The sequence below is a fragment of the Carex rostrata genome, chromosome 13 (genome assembly GCF_964058835.1).
Source record: "Carex rostrata chromosome 13, lpCarRost1.2, whole genome shotgun sequence".
Classification (NCBI taxonomy): Eukaryota; Viridiplantae; Streptophyta; class Magnoliopsida; order Poales; family Cyperaceae; genus Carex; species Carex rostrata.
The window spans coordinates 3,043,705-3,064,253 of record NC_135930.1 but is presented as its reverse complement, the minus strand read 5'-3'; the positions used below and the strand labels follow the sequence as shown (position 1 = coordinate 3,064,253).

Sequence of the window (20,549 nt, the reverse complement as noted above, 5' to 3'; positions counted from 1 at the left end):
GACGATTTTTAGAATATTTTTCCTTTTTTTTAGATAGGTAGAATATCACTATTTTTTAATAGTCTAGATTCTTTAATTTAAGTGATTTTTATTTATCTAAACAAATAGTAAAAAATAAAAAATAATGTAAAATTTTATTTATAAGTACATTTTTATATGAAGGTCATGTTGAACATTTTATATGAGTTGTTTGAACTTTAAGATTGAGATATTAATTTATAGCACGAACCAGTATGTGATAGGAATAGTACCTTAGTATGTGATATGCATAGTGTTGTAGCCTCACTCTTATTTGTGAGAACGAGGAGGGTTCAAATGCCTTCATTTTTTGTGTCTTCACCATGACTCCATTTTTAAAAACTTTAATAACTCAAAATTTAAAACTTAGAAGTTAAAATAAAACCGTTGGGTATGATCTACATCATTTTATCTATGCACGTGTAAAAAATTATGACACTTCAATTTTGTTTTGGTTGTCATCAAGAGCTTGTAAAAAATGTACTAATGTGAATAATTTCTAGATGTTGATTTTTCAACTTATTGATTCACATAAAAAACAAAATTGAAATGTGATAATTTTTTATGAGCACATAGATAAAATAATATAGATCACATCTAACGGTTTTATTTTAATTTTTAAATTATAAATTTTGAGTTATTAAGTTTTTAAAAATGAAGTCAGGGTAGAAACACAAAAAATAGAGGCATTTGAACCACCTCCTAATAAAAATGCTAATGGAAGTATGGAACAGTAGAGGAGAACATTACTAATTAGTGGATCTGTAACTGTAGTGGTATCAAAAGCCCAAAAAGCCCAGGCCCAGTAAATTGCAATAAACTGCAGTACCACTCAGCTTCAAATCGAATCAAAGAAACACAACACAAGACATGGCGATGGAGAAGAATGGCGAAACAAAGGGAAACAAAACGTGCTCCATGGGGGATGCACGCAAGTGGGACGAGGAGGCGTACAGGCGGAGGTTGCTTTCCGAGAGGCGCCTCTCTCATCGTACCATTTTCAGAGCAGCTTTCGCTCCTTCCTTCTCTGATACCTTCAATCTCAACCTCAACCTCAACCCCGATCACCTGACACCGTTGTCGCCTCTCCCTGACACCGTCGTCACCGCCTCTAGCGATGGTTCCATCGCCGCTTATTCCCTTCAGGTACTTATAACTCACTCACTCTTCTGTGCTAGGGGGCCCCTAGCACAGAAGATCAACTAGTAGGGGCAGTATTAGTATTACTGTTGCTTTAAGATTCGTGCAGAAGATCAACTCAAATATTGAGATATCTCAGGGGATGCGAATTTCAATTCCATTCCTCGTGTTGCAATCTTGCTATGTTGATAATTCCCTAGCACAGAAGATCAACTAGTAGGGGCAGTATTAGTATTACTGTTTCTTTAAGATTCGTGCAGAAGATCAACTCAAATATTGAGATATCTCAGGCGATGCGAATTTCAATTCCATTCCTCGTGTTGCAATCTTGCTATGTTGATAATTGTGACTGATTTTTGTAACAGCAACAGCAATTGCATTTTGATAGTAGACAATCCCGATCACATGAGCTGTAAGTGTGTAATCTATCTTACTAGTATCTTTTTTTTGTTCTATTGGTTTTGGGTTGGTACAGCTGCTGTAGTATCAATACTGTATTTTTACCAATTGGGTTGAAATTTGAAATGACTCAAGGCAGGGTGAGCATCTGACAGCGGACCCGCTTTGCATCATTCAAGGACACCGAGGCCCTGCTTATGATCTTCAATTCTTTGGAGATGACACTGATGCCTTACTGTTCAGGTCTAACCGGCAAACCCCCCCCCCCCCCCCCCCCCCCCCCCCCCCCCCCAATGTTACAGTGATGCTTGCTCATAATTGCAATATGAGTGAGGCTACAGTACTATGCAATGCATAGGGCATATTGGCCCATACTATGGATCAATATTTTCATTTTTAAAGCCCAAACAGTTGATCCGAACAGTTCAACATGATCTCCCTATAAAAATGTTGTCGATCAAATTTTACATTTTTTTTTTCTATTTTTCTAGACCATTCAAAAGTAGTCATTTTCTACCTATCTTAAAAGAGGAGGGCTCAAATGCCCCATTACTTCATGCTTCAATCGTACCCAACATCTTTATCTTCGATTTCAAAGTCCAAACAAAAGATTTGAACCACTCAACATGATATCCAATTTAAAGTGTGCTTCGAGATCAAGTTTTACATTTTTTGGAACTTTTTTACTATTTTTTAAGATAGTTACAAAATCACTGTTTTTGGATGGTCCATAATTTTCTAAAAAACATTGATTTTGTACTATCTTAAAAAATAATAAAAAAGTTTCTAAAAAATGGAAAATTTGATCTCTAAGCACATTTTAACGTGGATATCATGTTGAGCGATTCGGATCTTTTCTTTGGATTTTGAAATCGAAGATAAAGATGTTGGGGTACGATTGGGGCATGAAGCGATGGAGCATTTGAGCCCTCATCTTAAAAAATAATGTAAATTTTCCTGGAAGTCACTAAACTTTGTTATCTGTCACAGATTGGTCACTCAAGTTTGATTTATTCCTCTATAGCCATTGAACTTTTAGTTTGTCCCAATCAAGTCACCCTATAACTTTTCCATTCAAAATGCTAACAGAATATTTTCATTCCATTCAAAATATGTCCATTCCGTCTAAAATTTTAAATGAATATGCTCATTCCGTCCAAAATACTAACGAAAAACTTATATTTTATTAATTTTTTGGATGAAAAGTTATAGGGTGACTTAATTGGGACAAATTAAAAGTTCAATGGCTATGAAGAGACAAATAAAACTTGAGTGACCAATTCGTGACAAAAACAAAGTTTAGTGACCTCCAGCGAAATTTGCCCTAAAAAATAGTAAAAAAAATTCTAAAAAATGTCAAAGTTAGTTTGCAAGTACATACTCATATAGAGATCATGTTGGACAGTTCACATCAATTGTTTGGACTTTGAAAACACGGGTATTGATCCATAGTATGGACCAATCTGTGCTATGCATAGCACCATAGCCTCAATCTTTTGAAGTTTTAATATTTAATTTCTTTTTGTTTCTGTTTCTTTCTACAGTGGCGGTGATGATGGTCATATTAAAGCATGGAAATGGACTAATGTGCTTAATTGCAAGCCAGGTAGTAAACCCTTAGCTCTCTATTTTTCAACAACTAAACTGCTAGGAATTGTGATATTTCTTTCTTATTCCCTTTCAAAAATTCACAGGTGACCAAATCAATCCTATTTTAGACATTGTAAACCCGCAACAGGAGTACGTCTTTGTCTTTTACTGTACATGCCCTTGCCGAATCCTTCCTCTGTCAATTATAAATGCTTCCATTTGTGTATATGTTTAAGTTGATTCGGTACTTCCATGGCAACTTTTTATGTTATAGGGATCCTTGGGGTGCCCGATCTGCAATACCTGAAACCAATGCTATTGCTGTGCACCAACAGGTCTACAAATAATTTTTACTTGTCAATTTTAGAAAATAGTTGGTTTGATTTTTTTTTTTTCTTTATTTTTGGAACAAGTCAACTTTAATTATTTTGTGCTCTTAATGAGGAGCTTGTTCATTGGATAGGAAGGTTGCATATATTCAGCTGCAGGTGATGGATGTGCATATGCTTGGGATGCGGTATGTACACCCCATTTTCTCTCTATATTATATATATCTTAACACAATGTAATTTGGTGGATGTTGTTCTGTATTATAATTAGAGTGAGAGTCTATGGTACTATGCATAACACGGATTGGTCCGTACTATGGATCAATATCTTTGTTTTCAAAGTCCAAACAGCCAATCTGAACCACTCAACATGATCTCCGTATGAAAGTAGTTGAAGACCGGATTTCACTTTTTTTTTTTTTTTTTTTACTATCTTTTTAGATAGGTTGAAAATTACTATTTTTGGATGGTCCAGAATTTTTAAATTAGGTGATTTTCTACTTATTTTAAAAAATAGTAAAAAAATTCTAAAAAATGGAGATCATATTGAACAATTTGGATTGACTGTTTGAACTTTAAAAACAAAAATATGAATCCATAGTACGGATGGATGTGCGCTTTGCAAAGTATTATAGCCTCACTCTTTTAATTATGTCTAGCATAGCCTGACATCAAAATCAGTATGTGCGGGTCCATGTCATGACACACTTAGCATATTTATAAGTACTAACAGTGTACAAGTACCTAGTAACTGTGTAAAGACTGGAATCTATTGCACTGTTAGTACAAATATGTTGAATTTGCATCTTCTCACATTACAACTATAACATGTGATTCAGGCTACTGGAAAATGTAAAATGGTATTTCGGGGCCATCAAGAATATTTACACTGTGTTGCTGTCTGTAAGCTGAGCAATCAGGTAGTCAGCTTATCCTCCTTCGATTTGTCTATTTTAATATCAAATTAGGGCTTTCATTCTTCCTTTTTTTCGGGGGAATTTCATGTATACCCCTCAAAAACTCAAAATTTACGTATTTCTCCCTCTAAAATTCAAAATATCATATTTACCCCAAGGAAAATGTTCAGGCTTCTAATTGGTCGGTTTCTGAGATTAAATGGTTCAGTTTCCCCCTAAAATCTTGAAATACGTAATTTTAAGATTTTTGAGGAGCATTATGAAATCCCCCCTTTCTTTATTTGTAGTAAATACTGCTTCTTCAGTTCCATTGAATTTGGCTGTTATTTCACCTTCTCAGGTATCAATCTGTTATTTTTTGCAGATAGTAACAGGTTCAGAGGATGGAACTGCCAGAATATGGGGTTAGTTCATTACTCTACTTGATATTGAGTCTACTTTATATGTAGTTAGTTTACAATACAAAATTTGCTATTAGTTCATTGCATAAATGGTTATGTTATTGATATGTGTTGTGCATGCTCTACAGATTGTAGAAGTGGAGAGTGCACTAAAGTCATATGTCCAAACAAGAATTACAAGTCTGTTCAAAATTCATGGATTAGTTCTGTTGCAGTTGATCCAAGCGAAAGTTGGCTGGTATATTTGAACTACTCTCTCTCTCTCTCTCTCTCTCTCGCCTAGTGATTTACTAATATTGTTCTGAGAAGCAAATCATTTAAAATACGGGTGTTTGCTATGTATCTTTTTTTAGGGCTGTGGTTCTTTCCGAGGATTGTCAGTTTGGAGCCTGGTATCAAATGAATGTATCTTCAATATTGAACGACCTTCTCCTATTCAAGATGTCGTGTTTGATAACAATGAAGTACACATTCTTTTTTCTTAATCCCCCCACCCCCACCCCCCACTTTTGTTTGTTGTTTCATTGACCTACATCTGATTTTGTTTGCTGGATGAAGTTCTTTCATCTATTTTTTTACCAGCATTGATTTAAGTGTTCAGTGCTTGATATTTGACATGGATAATTAATGGTTTCAGATCCTGGCAGTTGGGGGAGAACCTGTGCTCTCACGCTATTCTATAAATGGATCGCTTATTTCTCAAGTGAAGTGTGCTCCTAGTTCCCCATTTTCTGTATCTCTTCATCCATCTGGGGTACTTGCTCTTTAATTTCCATTCATTTCAAAATTAGCAGCCTAAAAAAAAAAAGTATTGGAATAAGTAATGTATGTTCCAGACACATTGGATTTGTAGGGTTGTTCATCGGATCTAGTTTATTTGATTTTTCAACCAAACCAACAAATTTTGTCAATTCATAGTTTCATACTCTTTTCTTGAAAACAATAGATTAAATGGTTTGGTTAGGTTGAATTTTTGGATTGCTTCAGTTTTTTATATTTGGTTTGGTTTAATCTCTCTTATTTTGGTTCAATCAAACAAATCAAAATTTACATAATATTACTTGAATTACTTCAGTTTTTATATTTTGCTCGATTTAATCTATCTTATTTCGGTTAGACTGATATTTCTTATTTCTATGATTATTAAATGTATTTGTGTATGTATTGAGTTTTGATCTTTTGAAATATAATCTCTTATTTCGATTGAATCAAACAAACCGAAATTTACTTCTATTTTTTTTGTTAGGTTGTTATTCGATGGACAAGTTTAATTTGGTTGGTTCAGATAGATTTTTGAAAACTGAAAAAAATGTTAGTCTGACTATTTTAATTCGGTTTTAACCGAATTGACCAACTGTGTATTTGTTTCAGGTGGTAGCTATTGGAGGCAATGGAGGCCTAGTTGATGTCATATCAGAATACGGGAGCCATTTATCCACCTTTTCTTGCATAGGATTTGATGAGGTCATGTGATGAAATTATTTTACTAGGGAAAAGTATATTAGAGAAAATCCTTTAGTTTGTTAACTGTATTGAATTTGCTTCTCTTTAGTAATCTACAAATGGACACTAAGAATTCCTCTGTGCTATTTTTTCCACCTCGTTGCAAGTTGGTGAAAAACTGATTCAATTCTGTAACTTTTAACCTCTGCAAATGGAAGAACGAACAAAAAAAAAATCATTAACGTCTAATAAAACATTTTGTTGAAATATAGAACTTTGTAGAGAAAGATCTAATATTGCAATGTAGCTCCCAAAGAACGATGCGGTCTTTTGCTTGTTAGACAAATGAATTGAGGTTTCTTTGGGCCCACTATTATAGGCCCAAAAGGCGGTACTTAATTTATTTATTTTCTGGTGTTCAGGGAAATCTGACACGTATTTTCTATCTAGTTCTCAAAAAAAATTTGGGAATAGAGTTCCCTGAGTCAATTGAGTTAAAATAACTGCTGTCTTTGGGCTACAAATATTGGAAAAATAATAATTTAAATGAGATATGATTTGTGGATTGCTGCTTTTCGACCAGCGGCAGCTGTTTCGCGATACAATTCAAGGTGCTCCGTACATATTTTTTTTCCTTATTCAATTCTTAGTTCACATCAATGCAATGTTTCGTATTGGGTTTTGTTTGTTTTTTTTTAATAAAATATAACTATGGGTGTCATATCATATGGATATTTTCATACCTCATAACTGCATAAAATTGCTTTTATGAGGATTAACTTGTCATTTAATTTCCACACAATATGGGTAACACTCTGCGTGCAACATAGCATCTCGATCATTTACAACAGTGTAACTGACTTATATTTCAAGCATTTGTGCTCTATTCATCTCCTTCGCGACTAAATTCAATCAAGAAATCTCTATCTTTCTCGATCAACCACATCTTTCTATTTCTCCAATTTCTCGCTCCAACGATCTTTGAATTGCTAATTAATCAACCTCTGCGTCTTGCTATCTTCGTTTCTGCCCCCATTTTCATTCAATTTATTTTATCATTGAAAGAAGCTGCCTTTTGCTATCTGCATTTCTCAATTTGTTCTCTCAACCAACAATTTGACACCATCTTACAGAAAAAAAATACTTTGTTCTTTGCCCATTCCCAAGCAACACTAGCCAAAAAAGAAACATAAAAAAACACAAAAGATAGAGAAAAAAACCAGCTGCTTTGAGGAAGCCGCAGTAAAAGAAGGACCTCCAAGATGGCTCTTTCAACCATGGCAAGCCTGGCTGGTTCTGCTCTTTCGACCATTACTAAGTGGACGGGGTCCGCTGTTGTTGGGGAACTCATAAGCACAGGTTTTTCGTACTTGAGCGACGGTAAGCTGCCAGTTGACAGCGAAGTTGAGCTAAACAGGCTACAGACAGCTCTTCCTCAGATCATAGCTGTTATAGGTATTGCTGAAGCACTCAAGATGAAGTGCCCGGATGCTCGCCAATGGGTCGAGCAGTTTAGGCAAGCTGTTGAAGCATCCGAAGACGTGCTTGATGAATTGGAGTACAAAAAGCTAGAGGATATGGTGAAAAACCGAGATGAGGTGAGTGGATCTGCTTCTAGGTCTAAGAAGAGAAAAGCATGTAATATCAATGATGATACTTTGAAGAGGTTGAAAGAGGCTGTAACATTGTTGGATCAGGCTGCTATTGGGGTGGGGCATCTCCTCCAACTTGCCACTGCTAGGTATTCATGGTCTTTCTGAATCACAGCAAGAGGTCAGTGAGATTTCAAGGAGAGAAACTACTTCCTTTTTGGCTGAAAGAGAGATGTTTGGACGGGAAGCTGAGAAGCACAAGATAATTGATTGGCTAAAGCGACCAACTGATGCTCGCCTCTCTTCCTTTGGTATTGTTGGGATGGATGGACAAGGGAAGACCACGCTTGTACAATTTGCATATCAAGAGATGCACGTGTCAAATCATTTTGACAAAACAATTTGGGTTTGTGTTTCTACTAACTTCAAAGTTGAAGATATAACACGAAAGATGCTCAGTGAACTAGGTGAAAGCAGTTGTAGTAAACCATTAAATGCACTCCAAGAGACCTTGAAGAAAACAACACATTCAAAGAAAGTCCTTCTCGTTTTAGATGATGTTTGGGACGATAAGAGGAGCGATTGGGAGCAACTAATTGCCCCTTTGAGGTTTGTACAACAAGGGAGTAAAATCTTATTTACAACTAGAATGAAATCAGTGGCAGACTTGCTTGTGAGTGTGATAAGTACAGAGCATGAATCACTAGCATTACAAGGCTTAGGAGAGCAAGACTTGCGATTGCTCTTCTATAGCTATGCTTTTCATGGTTCTAATCCTGACAATCATAGAGAATTGCAACTATATGGAGATCAAATACTAAAAATGCTCCGAGGTAGTCCATTAGCAGCAAAGGTGATCGGAAACTTATTGAATTCGCGTATGAACCACCAGTATTGGAGAAGAATTTTGAATCACGGGTCTCTATTTAAGTTAGAGGAAGCGAAGGATGTGATGGAGGTTTTGAAGTTCAGCTACTTCTATTTACCAGGAGATTTGCAGATATGCTTTAGATTTTGTAGTATATTTCCTCAAGATCACCAGTTTATTAAAGATGAATTGCTTCTGGATTTCTATCGAAACAATCAAGTCAAGAAGAAAGGCTTGAAGATATTGGAGAAAATTACTTCAATCTCCTTTTGAGGAAATCATTCTTTGAAAGGTGTGCTGTGCATGATTGGTGGTGGAAAGATGAAAGTGATGAAAGGTATGTTATGCATGATTTGCTGCATGAATTGGCCAAAAACGTTTCATACGGGGAATGTTGTACAATAGAGTCTAATAATATATCTTTTATTATACCTAGCACTCTACGACACGTGTCTATACATGATAGTGAAATTGACAGGGTATCTCATCTTGGGAATTTACGAAGCTTGATTATTTTTTCTAGTTCTAATAGGAATTCTAACCGAAGGTCCTACTAGTCGAAGGTCCACTACTGGGCAGCTTGATTATAAGCTTGATTATTTTTTATAGTTCTAGTAGGATCGCAGCGTTCACTGATGCCGATTGGGCAGGTTGTCCTACTAGTCAAAGGTCCACTACTGGATATTGTGTCTTCTTTGGTGGTAACCTTATATCCTGGAAGAGTAAGAAGCAGACAGTTATATCTCGATCCAGTGCTGAGTCAGAATACCGAGCAATGACAAACACATCTTGTGAGCTAGTTTGGACGAAGCATTTACTTAGCGAGCTAGGTGTTCGCCATGATGGTTTGATGAGGCTACACTGTGACAATCAATCCGCCATGCATATCGAATCAGGTCTTCCATGAGAGGACCAAGCACATTGAGGTGGATTGTCATCTGATTCGAGATCTTGTCATAGGAACATCCTCTTGTCCCCCATGTATTCAACTCATTCACGTTCGGACAGATCTTCAGCTCGCCGACATTCTAACCAAGCCTCTTCGCAAAGCCCCAATTAATACTATATGTAACAAGTTGGGCATGTTAGACATATACGCTCCAACTTGAGGAGGAGTGTTAAAGATAGAAAGTCAGAGGTGTATTAGCTGTACGGATTTAGGATTAGCTGTGTGAATATTTGTAGTTATTACTTTCCTAATTTTATTGTTTTGTCTTTGATTATATGTATGTAACGTTGATTAGATGAATATACAGAAATTATAATCTTTCCAGAACTTACAGACACCAAAAATTTGCAAAAAAGAATTGTAAAAACTAAAACTAAACAACATAAAACTTGCAAGAATTTTAGATAAAAAGCAAAAGTTCCACTCTATCAGGGACTAGTCTAAATTCCCAGTTGAAGTGTCAGATGTTGTCAGCCAAAGTTATATTTAGCTGTTTTTTATCTTTTTTTTTTTTTTTTTTGAAGTAGTGCAGGTGGGCGTACCTGCTTTGGTGACCTTTGGTACCAGTTGAGGCAGCTTTGTTTCTCTTAAGTTATCATCTGTCTTTAATTGGATTAGAAAGTTTATTGTCCCAATTCAGTCTTTGAGCTAAACTGCATCTGTAAACATACTGGTACAGTACCTGTATCAGATGATACAATAGTTTTATTGAGATGGGGCTAAATGTCAACTTTCCTACCTAATCAATTTTTTGCTGATTATGGGGACCATACTACACTGGAATTTCAGATGTGTTTTGGGAATAATTAAGGATGCCGACATATAGATCAACTTTGTTTTTTCTGATGAATTGTAAACTGATTGCATTCACCATGTTTCTGGGTGGTTGGGTTTCAATCCTGGATTTTCACGATGTAGGATAGGTTCATCTGGCTCATTTCCGTGACATCAGGTCGGCTGGGCTGATTATGTAGTGATACAATTAGTATTACATATGATTGAGGAAGCATTTGCTAGTTAAACCATACTTTCATCAGGGTTGTTTCATAGTATTTGTTACTTGGTTGCACTTATTTCTTGAGGAACATGCTAGTGAAAACCTTGTTGCTAATCAGTTTAAATTATAAAAAACATTACAACTTAATCTTCGATGAACTAGTTGAGATTTTCACCTATCTTTGAGGGCTCTTAATGTATTTCCTTCATTGATAGGTGATGACCAATTGGAACAGTGCTCAAACTGCAGCTGGAAAAGTTCAAGGTTGCATTTTTCCACCAAGTTCAAAGGAAAGAAGTGCAAAATTGCCAAAGGGAGGCTGCAATGCAATTTTAGTCAAAGCTGAGGAGATCAATTAGGGGAGCAATTTTAGAAGTTGAAGATTTGTATTTTTGACTGATATCATTAGGCTGTACAAATCTTTAAATTTGTAAATCCAGGTCTAATTTCAGATTTAGGAAGAAAGATGCCTTACCAGCTAAGTCAGATTGGTTCACTGTTCTGGTTGAGTGACTTGTACTGGCATAGTACCAGTTCAGCAAGGTGCTCAATTTCTACTTAAGGGTCTGTGTTCATTTACAATGCCTCTTTAACTAATCACTAGGACCTTGCCTCTTTAACAGAGTTGCCTGAGGTTTGTTCATTTCATAGAAACTGATAATCTGTCAAATGACCTTTCATCAATGAATGAGATTTGAGATCCACCAGAGGTCTTTGATTTCGTTTGATAGGAAGGGTGCATATTTTTCTCCTTCTAAATTATATATATGTTAACACAATGTAATTTGGTGGATGTTGTTCTGTGTTATAATTAGAGTAAGAGTCTATGGTACTATGCATAGCGCGGATTGCTCCGTACTATTGATCAATATCTTTATTTTCAAAGTCTAAACAGTTGATCTGAATCACTCAACATGATCTCCGTATGGAAATGTAGTTGAAGACTGGATTTTACATTTTTTAGATTTTTTTACTATTTTTTTAGATAGGTTAAAAATGACTCAAAATAGGTGATTTTCTACATTTTTTTAAAAATAGTAAAAAAATCTAAAAAAAATGTAAATTTCGATCTCCAAGTACATTGTCATATGAAGATCATGTTGAACGATTTGGATCGACTGTTTGGACTTGAAACGAAAATATGAATCCATAGTACAGATCAATGTGTGCTTTGCAAAGTACCATAGCCTCACTCTTATAATTATGTGCAGCATAGTCTAACATCAAAACCAGTATGCACTGGTCCATGCCATGACATATAGATCGTAAACGTAAAAGTACCTGTTGTGTAAAGACTGGAACCTATTGCACTATCAGTACAAATATTTTGAATTTACATCTTCTCACATTACAACTATAACATGTGATTCAGGCTACTGGTAAATGTAAAATGGTATTTCAGGGGCATCGAGATTATTTACACTATGTTGCTCTCTCTAAGTGAGCAATCAGGTAGTCAGCTTATCCTCCTTCGAATTGTTCTATTTTAATATCAAATTAGGGCCTTCATTCTTCAATTTTTTGGGGTCAATTTCATTTATACTCCTCAAAAACCTCAAAATTATGTACTTCCCCCTCTAAAATTCATAAAATCATATTTACCCCTCAAAATTTTCAAAAATTCACAAATTTACCCAATTCATTGCCTTTACTATTAAAACTCATTTTTAGATTTGTAAACTTCCCATATTACCCTTATTTAGAAAATAATTATGTAATTTGCGTAAGGAAAATGTTCAGGTTTCTAATTGGTCATTTTTCGAGATTAAATGGTCCATTTTTCCCCTAAAATCTTGAAATACGTAATTTTAAGATTTTTTAGGAACATTATGAAATTCCCCCTTTTTTGTTTGTAGTAAATACTGCTTCTTCAGTTCCACTGAATTTGGTTGTTATTTCACCTTCTCAGGTATCAATTTGTCATTTTTTGCAGATAGTAACAGGTTCAGAGGATGGAACTGCCAGAATATGGGGTTAGTTCATTACTCTACTTGATACGAGTCTACTTCATATGTATTTAGTTTACAATAAAAAATTTGCTATTAGTTTGTTGCATAAATGTTATGTTATTGATATATGTGTTGTGCATGCTCTACAGATTGTAGAAGTTGAGAGTGCACTAAAGTCATATGTCGAAACAAGAATTACAAGTCTGTTCAAAATTCATGGATTAGTTCTGTCGTGGTTGATCTAAGCGAAAGTTGGCTGGTATATTTGAACTACTCTCTCTCTCTCTCTCTCTCTCTCTCTCGTCTAGTGATTTACTAATATTGTTCTGAGAAGCAAATCATTTAAAATACGGGTGTTTTCTATGTATCTTTTTTTAGGGCTGTGGTTCTTTTCGAGGGTTGTCAGTTTGGAGCCTGGTATCAAATGAATGTATCTTCAATATCAAACGCCCTTCTCCTATTCAAGATGTCGTGTTTGATAACAATGAAGTACACATTTTTTTTTTTCTTAATCCCCCCAACCCGAACCCCACCCCACAGTTCTGTTTGCTGTTTCATGACCTACATTCTGATTTTGTTTGCTTGATGAAGTACTTTCATCTTTTTTACCAGCATTGATTTAAGTTTTCAGTGCTTGAGATTTGACATGGATAATTAATGGTTTCAGATACTGGCAGTTGTGGGAGAACCTGTGCTCTCACGCTATTCTATAAATGGATTGCTTATTTCTCAAGTGAAGTGTGCTCCTAGTTTCCCATTTTCTGTGACTCTTCATCCATCTGGGGTACTTGCTCTTTTAATTTCCATTAATTTTCCAAATAAACAGCCTACTATCTTAAAAAAATAAATATTGGAACATGTATGTTCCAAACATTATCGCATTTGTTTGCAGGGGTGTTCATTCGATCTGATTTATCTGGTTTTCAACCAAACTGACAAATTCTGGATTAAATGGTTTGGTCTTTCGGTTTAAATTGTTTGGTTCGGTTGAATTTTTGGATTAGTTCGGTTTTTAATATTTGGTTTGGTTTAGTCTCTTTTATTTCGATTCAATCAAACAAATCAAAATTTACTTAATATTACAAGAACTACTTTGGTTTTTATATGTTGTTCGGTCTAGTCTCTCTTATTCTGGTTCGGTTGTTATTCGGTTGACAAGTATAATCTGGTTGGTTATGTTAGATTTTCAAAACCGAATAAATTTTGGTTTGACTATTTTAGTTCAGTTATAATCGAATTGACAAACGGTGTATTTGTTTCAGGTGGTTTTGATGTCATATCAGAATACGGGAGCCATTATCCATCTTTTCTTGCATAGGTTTTTATGAGGCCGCATGATGAAATTGTTTTACTATTGGAAGTATATTAGAGAAAATCCTAAGGTAGCTGTATTGAATTTGTTTCTCTTTAGTAATCTACAAATTGACTATTTATTAGATAGATTGGTTTCTTTGAACACTAACTAAGAATTCTTTATGCTATTTTTTTTTCCCATCTTTTCAAGTTGGTGAAAGTCAATGGATCAACATTTAACCAGTGTTGTAAATAAATATGCGCTCGTCGAACAGACATGATACTGCCAAGCGTTTAATTGAGAATAATTGACTGATTAGTTGGAAAGATCCGTGACAGTTTGATCACCGTCAATGTCTAAACGGACACATTTTACAATACTGCATTTAACCTCTGCAAATGGAAGAAGGAACAATAAAAAATGATTAACCTATAATAAAATATTTTTTTCAATTAAAGAACTGCGTATAAATGAGAAATGCCTAGTGTTGCAATGTTGCTTCAAAGAAAGGTGCGGTCTTTTTGCTTGTTAGACAAATGAATTGAGGTTTCTTTCGGGCAGCTGTTATAGGCCTAAAAGGAAGGGTATTAAATTTTTTAATTTCATTTTTTATTCCGTGGTTTATCACAAAGTTTGGATTTATATTATTTGTCGTTGCTCTAGAATATAGGAAGTATGAATTTAATTGACTGAAAATAACTTGAGAATTGAGTTCCCTGGAGTGAGTGAAATTAGTACAAATATTGAATTCGTAATGTTTTATGGATTCCAATATAGGACCAACAGTATGAATCATGCAAAAATAATAGATCACTAAATAATAAATAGAGCAGCATTTTTCAAGATATTTGACAGCAAATATGAAATCTAACCCTGCCCAGCATTTCCAACAAGGTAAACAAAAGCAAAACAACTAATTCTCAATTCTTGTTAGATATTGAAATATTTTCAATCGGTAGCATTCAATTCCATTTACATGCCTTTAAATTAAACCCGTTCCTCCATAGACAAAATTTCTTATTTACAAAAACTGATAAACAATAATACAAAGCATTAGATGGATTGCATCCATGTTTCCATCACATGGAAGCAATTCTTTGTTTTGATTCCTTTAGAATAATGCAATTAACTAGAATCCATTTAGGCTTTGCTACAACGATACCCCTCCGGGTCTTCACGAATGATCATATTTTTATGACTCATGTATATATATGGTTCGTTTTTGGATCGTGGAGCACCACTATTCAAACAAGAGTAATGCGACAACTCAACCAGTATCAAGTGGTCCCGCCTCCTGCACTTTCACTATGAGATGCCGATGATATACATCAAAGACGATAACAATGACTCTCATGGTAGAGGTGCAGGAGGCGGAGCACATGATATCGGTCAAATTGACGCATGTTTGGATAATGGTACTCAACCATCCAAAAATGAATCATGTACACACAGTCATAAAGAGATACTCATCCATGAAGACTCAAGAGAGGTAGAATATTGTCATAACACTAATATTGGCGCCAGTTGCATTTTCCGAGATGTGCTCAAAATCATCCCAACCCTCTCTTCTCTCTCTCAAATTAGCACTTATTTTCCTTTCACCATTTTCTCTTGGATAAAGAGTCATAAGCTGCAACATGGCACATCTGATAAATTATATTCCTGAAAAAAAAATTAGATGAAGTTAAAAGTTAGATTTGATGTGATAATAAATAACCAGCCATAATTCAATTCCAATATCTGATACCAAACATGGGCTGTATAATGGATAAGAATGGTGCAATCAACAATCAATTTAGACCAACTTAAACTCACCTTTAACCCAAAAAGATTGAAACAAACCAGGAAAAATACAAAATGCTATAAAGAGTACACTGGTACAACTAGTAAATATTAGTTCATAACAGAAGGATATCCTTGCTTCCAATTTTAGTACTAGCTAGGTTTTGTATTGCAATTTAGTTATTTGCTTTGCTTTCTTTTTGTAGGAAGCAAGGCAAGTAAGTTCTCAACCAAAAACAAACAAACAAATTAATAAATATGAAAATAATTTTCAGAATCAAAGAAGAGTTCAAGAGATCACCAACACAGATCCACGATATAGATTTTCTTAAACGTAAGAATAGTAGAATTTTTTTAATCTTACTGCAAGAACATCTCTGATGATTGCTTGCCTGTCTGAAAATTTGTAAACTAATTTGCATATATTTATTTCTTTGCTTGCTTTCATTTTGCAATTAGATCACAAAAGTAAACATACAAACAATTAAATACGAATGGAACTCTGAGAATCAAAGAAAAGGGTTTGTGAGATCACGAAAAGAAGTCAACAGATTTTCAGATCTAGGATTTGCATTTGGATTTTCTTAAGACTTAAGAAACGAATTCAAATTTATTCTCAGGGATTTCAGACCTTAATAAAACGAAATAAAAAGAGAAAAAAAAAAAAAAAATATACCCAAACGAGGCTCGCATTCAGATCTCGACTTCACCGGCGCCAACGCGGCGGCGCACCTCTCCTCCTTCCGAGGGTTGGAAGCCTCCGTCAAAGCCCTAGGGTTTTGAATCTTTCGTCTTCAGCCGTAGATATATATTGTACATTTAGCCAAAAAAAAAAAGATATACATTGTACAAACCAAGGGTTTCACGAGTATATATTGCATTCAACCGTCTGATCAGAATTCAATCCAATCCAACACACGTCTGTAATGCGCAGAAACCTTTCCGAAATTTTTATTAATAGATAATTATTTAAATAAATATCAATAATGAAGAACAGATTTGAGTTTTTTCGAGATACAGAGAAAACGTGATAATTTATAATGTCCTCTGAACGTTATAGATTATCACGGCTAGAAAAGTCTATTTCGGTCTCTTTTTTTTTTTTCAGAAACAGAACTTGTTTTGATAGAAATTGGCATTATTTTGATCAGAAATTGGCACTGTTGCAGACCATGATAGTCTATAACGTCAAGATAACGTTATAAATTATCACGCTTTCCCTATATCTCGAAAAAACTCAGATTCGTTCTCCATTATCGATATTTAATTAATTAATTTTCTATTAATAAAAAATTTCGGAAAACCTTTAATATCGTGCGGAAAACCTTTAATTAATTCATTCTGATCGGACGGTTGAAGAAACATTTGAAATAATAAAAATCGGCACGATGTTAACATTTGATATTATATCCTTGCTAATACGAATCTATGATAAATATGAATGTGGGCATAGATACAGAAAATCATTTGAAGGAGCTATAAATTTTATATATTTCATCTTCATCATCTTTACCTTGCCTAATAATTTGAATTAATATATATATTTATATTCATATGGTGTTGATTTTACAAATAATATATATTCCATTTTACACCCTCTAATTCGAAAAGCTATTTGTCCTTTTCTATTTTGCTCTTAAGCAGTTACAAATTATTCTGGAGATCTTGTTTTTTATTTTTCAATAACCATTCCGTTCTTCAATCAACAAATCCATAGAGTTGCCAATCAAACAACATTTTCTGTTAAAATAAAAATCAGAATTATACTTGGATCAAAAAAAAAAAAATTGTATTTCTCTAGTCTAGTCTAGTTGTAAAGCTCTCTTTTGGAAAATGAACAAGTCATGGCAACAAATGATTTTCGCCTCCCAAAAAACCAAATAAATTTAGAGTTAATTTGATCATGTTCAGGCGTTCGGCCACTGCACAAATTACTATATTTTATTTCTACATAAATATCATATGATCAAAACTCTCCGGTCTAACATTTTTGCAATGTGCGTGCCCTTTATTATTGATCTATTCAGGGAAATTGGATTATGCATGATTGAATGGTTAAATTGTTATCTTTTAGTTTGTTCATGTTAGTCCTCGCAATATCAAATTTGATCATGTTGTAACACAGCGTTTTCCGTCAAGAGCATGCAATTAATTTTAGTCACAGAGAGTAATAAACTGTAATTTCAAGTTACAGAAGCAAATACACATTTCTAGCAGTAAATGATCACAAATTTGAATCAATACCAGTAAGTAATTGAGGAGAATTGACATGAGCTCATAGCAGTTGGGTTTAAACCTGAAACAAAAAGGCAGCATGCTTTTATTGAATATTGATCCAATAGTGAAGTTATTGGATTCCAAAATTAGTATATCTATAGTTAGTACATCTATAATTTGCATCTTCAGTGTACTGCACAGCAGGGGTATTTTAGGAAATATAGATGTTATATTTAGATTAAATTGTATTTTTGGGAAGTAGTGGGTGGTAATTGTTAGGTATAGAGTAGTCCTTTAAAATGTATTTTTCTGTTTTCAGCATTTCTCTGTACCAGTACGTACCAGAAAAGTCTGCCGTATACAGCCCCGTTTCCAACAGCTTTGCTAGGATTCAATTAAAAAACTGCATAAACCAAAAGAAAGTGCACGAAACATGAATGAGAGAAAATTCAAATGTCATTTAACTCATGTCAAATAGGTGACTTGTTATCTGAACAATATAATGCTCACTTTAAGATGCTTTCTTCTGTCTACAATGTGTCTTTCTAGTAATTCTATTTGTGCAATTATTGATAATTGTATGAGGTTCTTAACTTCTTTATGGCCAAGAATTTGAGCCAACTGAAATTCCAATACTCTGTAATCTAGGTGATGTACCAGTAGCTCACTGAAACAGAAATTCCAATACTCTGAAAGAGATGCTTAAATATAAAAAAATTGAATAATTTATCAAATTGTTTGAATTGACAGTACTAAGAGATGCATGATTATGGTTCTCCCTTCCAGAATTTCCGGTTTTACAATCAGATGGTATTACCAATGTTAGGTCTATTTGGAACTGGTAGCTGAGTTTTAATCAATTTAATTCCTCTTAAGGATAGGTTGCTAGTTGAATTAAATAGAGGAGCTGTCTTATGATTAGTTTGGTTGGCTAGATATAAACTTTGTTTTCAAGGGATACAATCTACTCCTATATCTGTAGGTGCTCATATTATATCTTTTGCCAATTTTTGGGTTGAGGCTAAAGGACTACACAGCAGTGAAGCCTGACTGGTACAGAGGGTACTGATTTAGGGTTGGGCAGTACCAGTACCAGGTTTTTGTAAGTGTTTGTTGATGGTTCTGTTTGTAAGTGATTCTGGTATTATATTGCAGTGTTTGTGTAGTGTTTTTAGTTTGTAAACTCTGATTAGATGCTGTAGTAGGTAACGAAAAGAGTTGATTTACTGAGAGAAAAATCTGATGATGAGATGACTGTAGCTCCTGTGTTGTCGTCAAACAGCATAAGCTGAGATTGAAAGGAAAAGAAAGGCCAACAATGAAGGATGACCTCTAGCTTTACCTCCATTTCCTTCATTGTTGCCTTTCTTCTCCTTTCAATCTCTAAGGCACATTTCTGCAAGGCCTCGTCTGGGTACATTTCAGAGGAGTTTTATGAGAGGGATTTCAGATCTCGACTTACACCAGCGCCGACGGGATGGCGCACCTATCCTTTCGATGTTATTATAGAAAGCAAGGGTTTCATAATTCCGAAACCTTAAAGTAACGCACTGTTTAGAGTTTAGATTTCAACCGTCCGATCAGAATTCAATCCAATCCAACTCACGTCTGTAACGCGCAAGAACCCTTAATATTCGTGCGGATTTAAATCGGGACGGTCTACATCTAAACATAAAATTTGGAGTGAACTCAGAGGATAGGAAATCATGAAACCCTAATTTGGATCTCCTAAATTAACCCAGATTTTGAGTTTGGATCCGATCCCTTCGATCTGCTCTGGCCTGAACCGGATTGATCAGAATTCTGATAAGACGGTCCGAATCGATACTCAAAATTTGAGCTACTTTAGAGTTTAGAGATCTGGACCCGTGTATGAGAGCGTCACGGGTTTTGTGACTCGAACAGAATTGGTTTTTGCATAGGATTCTCTATAAATTGGCACAAATCTTAAAGTAAATCTATGAAATTTTAAATTAATCAAATTTTACTCTAATTCTGATCGGACGGTCTGAATTTTCAAATTCAAAATTTACCTTTTTTTTTTTTTTTTTTTTTTAAGTCAACCTTGTAGTTGCCAGAACTCAAATTTTGAAGAATAAAAAGAGAAAAGAAAAGGTAAATTTTATATACAAATTATCAAATTTTGTAACCATTAAATCGCAATGGAAAGGACGTAAAACGCTAAACAACAACTGTATCACTATTACATATCCACAAGCCACAAACTATATGTACATCTCTAAACTATCTAATTCTTTGATGAAAACATGCTAATCCGATAGCAAAGTTACAAAAATTCAATTAAAATCCAACATTATTAATACCTAGAATCAAAGTTGTCAGCATCAGCAAATAATATATCAGCAGTGCCTGCTGTCCCGTCTGCCTTCTCCAAATCCTGCTAGAACGAAAATCAAAATTATATATGCATCAATCTGATACAATGTGAAAGTATTTATTATCGAGGAGGGTTCAAATGCCTCCATGTTTTTGTGCCTTCATCATGCCTCAATCTTTCTCCATCATTTTTAAAGTTCAAACAGTCGATCCGAACCGCTCAATCTAATCTTCATACTAAAATATGTTTGGAGACCAAATTTTATATTTTTAGGAATTTTTTTACTATTTTTTTAGATAGGTACAAAAATACTGTTTTTAGATGGT

The 20,549-nt window shown here is 34.6% G+C and overlaps 1 protein-coding gene and 1 long non-coding RNA gene across 5 annotated transcripts; one reads left to right on the top strand and one right to left on the bottom strand.

Annotated features, from left to right (window-relative positions):
• Positions 1–854: 854 nt before the first annotated feature.
• Positions 855–13,454, top strand: DWA1 (DWD (DDB1-binding WD40 protein) hypersensitive to ABA 1). 3 transcript variants are annotated; one of them, XM_078313956.1, is made up of 13 exons: positions 855–1,164; positions 1,527–1,570; positions 1,693–1,800; positions 3,102–3,163; positions 3,252–3,297; positions 3,422–3,482; positions 3,611–3,664; positions 4,316–4,396; positions 4,758–4,797; positions 4,923–5,032; positions 5,148–5,258; positions 5,432–5,548; positions 6,166–6,387. In XM_078313956.1, the coding sequence occupies exons 1-13, from the start codon at positions 889–891 to the stop codon at positions 6,265–6,267; spliced, it is 1,212 nt and encodes a 403-aa protein (XP_078170082.1). In that variant the 5' UTR covers positions 855–888; the 3' UTR covers positions 6,268–6,387. The 3 variants fall into 3 exon arrangements, with proteins under 3 accessions (XP_078170082.1, XP_078170081.1, XP_078170083.1); XM_078313955.1 differs by having other exon boundaries at positions 1,524–1,570; XM_078313957.1 differs by lacking the exons at positions 5,148–5,258; positions 5,432–5,548; positions 6,166–6,387 and adding exons at positions 12,971–13,081; positions 13,260–13,454 and having other exon boundaries at positions 1,524–1,570.
• Positions 13,455–14,792: 1,338 nt separating this feature from the next.
• LOC144563802 (uncharacterized) lies at positions 14,793–19,363 on the bottom strand. Of its 2 annotated transcripts, XR_013514442.1 has the most exons (4): positions 18,916–19,363; positions 18,228–18,882; positions 16,345–17,964; positions 14,793–15,548 (listed from the first exon to the last, which is right to left on the bottom strand). It is a non-coding gene; the product is annotated as an uncharacterized LOC144563802 (long non-coding RNA). The 2 variants fall into 2 exon arrangements; XR_013514441.1 differs by having other exon boundaries at positions 18,228–19,363.
• Positions 19,364–20,549: the final 1,186 nt, after the last annotated feature.

What these genes read in the sequence shown, in the direction of transcription:
- DWA1 (XM_078313955.1), top strand. Translation starts at nt 889, where the DNA reads ATGGCGATGGAGAAGAATGGCGAAACAAAGGGAAACAAAACGTGCTCC. An exon ending in CAATCCCGATCACATGAGCT is followed by an intron (nt 1,571 to 1,692) that starts GTAAGTGTGTAA and finishes AAATGACTCAAG; the next exon opens with GCAGGGTGAGCATCTGACAG. An exon ending in ACTGATGCCTTACTGTTCAG is followed by an intron (nt 1,801 to 3,101) that starts GTCTAACCGGCA and finishes TTCTTTCTACAG; the next exon opens with TGGCGGTGATGATGGTCATA.